This window comes from Merops nubicus, unplaced genomic scaffold (assembly GCF_000691845.1).
Source record: "Merops nubicus isolate BGI_N331 unplaced genomic scaffold, ASM69184v1 scaffold41861, whole genome shotgun sequence".
In the NCBI taxonomy this organism is placed as follows: Eukaryota; Metazoa; Chordata; class Aves; order Coraciiformes; family Meropidae; genus Merops; species Merops nubicus.
This window is the reverse complement of record NW_008589759.1, coordinates 21538-24974: the sequence shown is the minus strand read 5'-3', so window position 1 is coordinate 24974 and position 3437 is coordinate 21538. Positions and strand designations below refer to the sequence as shown.

The window sequence follows — 3437 nt, the reverse complement described above, 5'->3', positions numbered from 1 at the left end:
CGCGGCCGTCCCCACAGCGAGCGGGACGCTTGAGGGCAAAGGACGGACCCGGGAGCCCGGTCGGCATCGGCCCTTGGCGCAGACCCCGGCCGGACAGCGCCGCCCCGTCCTGACTGCCCTTCTTCCTACCTGGAAGGTTTCCAGTAGCTTGAAAAGAATTATTAACCCCTGAAATTTCACCCAAGGAACCACTGTGAACCCCCAGAGTGCATCTGCTGCTTCCTGTATACGTAGAACTGGTAGGATGAGCTCTGCAAAGCAGCACTGAGTTTGAAAACTGGAATTTCTGCTACTTGTGAGAACTTGGAAGATATCTTCAGAAATAAAACAGACTAAAAATCCATATCACCAGCAATGTACAAGGTACAGGCAGGCAAGCAGCAACTTCCTAAGTTAACTTTAGCCTCACAGAAATATATCTGAAAAATTAGCAAGTTAGAGAGGTGACAAAAATTAGGATGAAGATAATAAACTAGCATGGGAGCAGGACAGATGTACATACATGATTTGTATAGTTTTCCAGAAGTTGGAAGATGTGCACAGCATTGACATCAATATCTTTACAAACTGAACTCCACTGGAAGAACTTTACTATCATGCTGGCCAGAAACATTTACAGAACTATATGCTTATAAACCAGAGATTAATAACCATGTGCAACTTTAGAAGACTTCTATAAAGTATCTTTAATGACTTGGTTCATGCCATTTAAAAAACAATCATTTTCAAGAAGAAAAATCAATACATTTGTTGTATTGACTTTGCTTTCCCATTCCTATTCCCATCTTTGCTAATGGTTTGGCATCCACAGCATGTACAGTTTGATACCTGGGAAGATATATTGAAAATTAATCCCAAGTTTCCAATTTGCTAATTATAGTGCACAATTGTTGTGGACATCCCTCACCATCCCCCTAACTCAGTATAATAAACCAAAAAAGAGTCTCTGTGAAAGCTCCCCAAGACGCCAAAGATGTCATTAGCGACGTGTTCCTCTAATCTCTGCATATGGCCTAACTTTAAAAATTGGTATGCAGTCATGCAAATGACGGCAGGAAATCACTGGAGGAGGGCGGCTATTGTCATCCAGAGAGCTGTATGACCCACCCCCCTTCCCCATGGGAGCCTGGATTACACCGCTCGCTGTCCTTGCTCTTTCCTGAGGAAAAGTCTTCATCGCGTCCTAGTAAGATTTCTGCAGGTAGGTAAAAATGAGAAAAATTTTTGCTCGTATTTCTCATGACCCAAGCTGCATTTACTCACCTTTACTAAATGAAGAATCTCTGCAACTGAACTTGGTAAAGTGTCACTTAACCAGAAATCTTATCTTCACCAAATGCTTTGAGTTCTTCTAAATAATTGGAATGGGTCTACTTTTGACAAGGCCACACACAGAGACCCTTTCAAGGAAGATGCTATATGATCTCAGCTAGGTAAGTGGATTCTCAAAACACATCCCCATCTCTTAAAACTGACAAGAAAATGGGCATGACACAATCCATGTTATACGATATGCTGTATGTACAACTTGAAAGACCGCATCTCAGTTTTCCCTATTACTCAGTTTAACAAGATTCAGTAAAACATGGAAGCAAAGCACCAATAGCCATCTTTCCCCAAGTCTTTGAAGAATGTCTGAGCATCTCCTACAGGTCTTCAGGTGTCTAGAGTTTCTTCATTTGCCCCACAAGTGTCTACAACACAGATTAAGCAACTTGTTACCGGGAAAGCACGGACTTTGGAGTTTGCTATCCACTTGTCCGTTTCAGTATTGTATTCAAGAATGTGCCCTAATCGACCAACACCCTGAAAACCAGCCAGGACATAGACTATAGTTCCCACAGCAGCACACTTCACTGTTACACCTTTCCATGGCATTGGAGACACCATCTTCCATTCATTCATCTTGATATCGTAACATTCTACATTATCAAGGCCACCTACAAAGCAATGAGACAGATAATCACTGATTACATTATACTGCATAGACTGAACTGGACAAATACTTCACTAAACTTAATCTTAACCTTGAAAATAAAGGCAAACAGAAATCCTACAGTAAAAAAACAACAAAACACCAACAAACAAACAAAAAAAACCACCAACAAACCACACCACACATAAAAAAAGGCCACAGGTTTTTAAACAAATGATTTACCCTTTTATCAATACAGGAACAGAGGAAAATAAAAAGGAGGCTGAAACTGAGATGTGTTATTAGGAATTTAAGATTATACACTTTCTAGACATGCTTCTTGTTACTTCATGAACAGAAGAAGTAAATTCTGGATTTCTTAGATTTGAGACTTTGACTAGAACTCTGGAGCCCCCTTAAAACTTCCCTATAGTGAGGGCATTTTATTCTAGAGGGGTCACCAGTACCTTTACCTAGATTAGTAATTTTCTTACAGAGAATGTCTCTCTTCATTATGATGTTAAAATCATTGGAGTTTAAAAGCCCAAGTCCCCTTGAAAAGGGCCAACGGAATAAAAAGTTATTAGAGATTAGCAGATTTTGTTACTAAGATTTGCTTATTTAGGACACAGGCTAGTAATTGCACTTTACAGTAACTTCCTCTTATTCCTATTTAACAGTTTTAATGAGTCACAGAGTTTTCACTTCATCTGAATTTAGATGAAAGTAGATTTGAGAGACTAAGAAACCTTTTTATAATCTTAAGAGCCATTAATATTTCATCCCAGACAGAAGTCTGCCCCAATATTTCACAATAAGACCAATTAACAGCCTACAGAGTATGAACAGCAAAGTAGTAATAATTGGTTCAGTAGTGCACACTGCTAAAATGAGCATTCAGTGAATACACTAACATTCTGTAAAACAACAGCCCTGGCTATAACCAATTAATGAAGTGTTTGCATAAAAAAAAAGCATCTGCTGATATATTTGCGTTAGAAATCAATCATGCCCGAATAGTTTTAACAGCTAATTAAAATACAAACTATATTCTAAGCCAGCATTAATTCAAAGTAAAATATTTCAGTTACTAGAAATAGTGATTCATAAGCCTCATAGCTGAGAATTTTCCATTTTGAAAAGCAGTTCAGAAATCCTGTGTAATTAAAATTCAATTCTCCTGGGGCATAAACTATTGTTATTCTAATTTTGAAGACAAGGAGGTAGGCAGACCATAAATGACCTGCCCAGGACAGCACGCCATATTTCAAAATTAGGGCAGTCAAGATAGTTCACACTTTAAAATAGCTGACTAGAAGTCTTTAGACTGAAGTTCTTTAAGAAGTGGCTACACCTTTACCCGTCTCTCAGAAGAATGCTACAATCTCTCAAAATGTGTAATGACTAAAAAAAAAAATAAAAATTCTCTTTTCTCAGATGAGTGGTTTAGCCATATGAACTACTGCAGAACTGGACTACACTGTGGATGCATGTCTGAACTTGGCAGTGCTGTCATTAGGGA

The 3437-nt window shown here is 38.8% G+C and overlaps 1 protein-coding gene across 1 annotated transcript in view; it reads right to left on the bottom strand.

Annotated features, from left to right (window-relative positions):
- Positions 1-1378: 1378 nt before the first annotated feature.
- The window catches only part of KLHL7 (kelch-like family member 7), a 22595-nt gene continuing 20536 nt past the window's right edge, over positions 1379-3437 (bottom strand). The window contains exon 11 of the mRNA XM_008949685.1: positions 1379-1940. Within this exon, the coding sequence (XP_008947933.1) occupies positions 1657-1940 (284 nt within the window). The 3' untranslated portion in view covers positions 1379-1656. The remainder of the gene's footprint in view (positions 1941-3437) is intronic.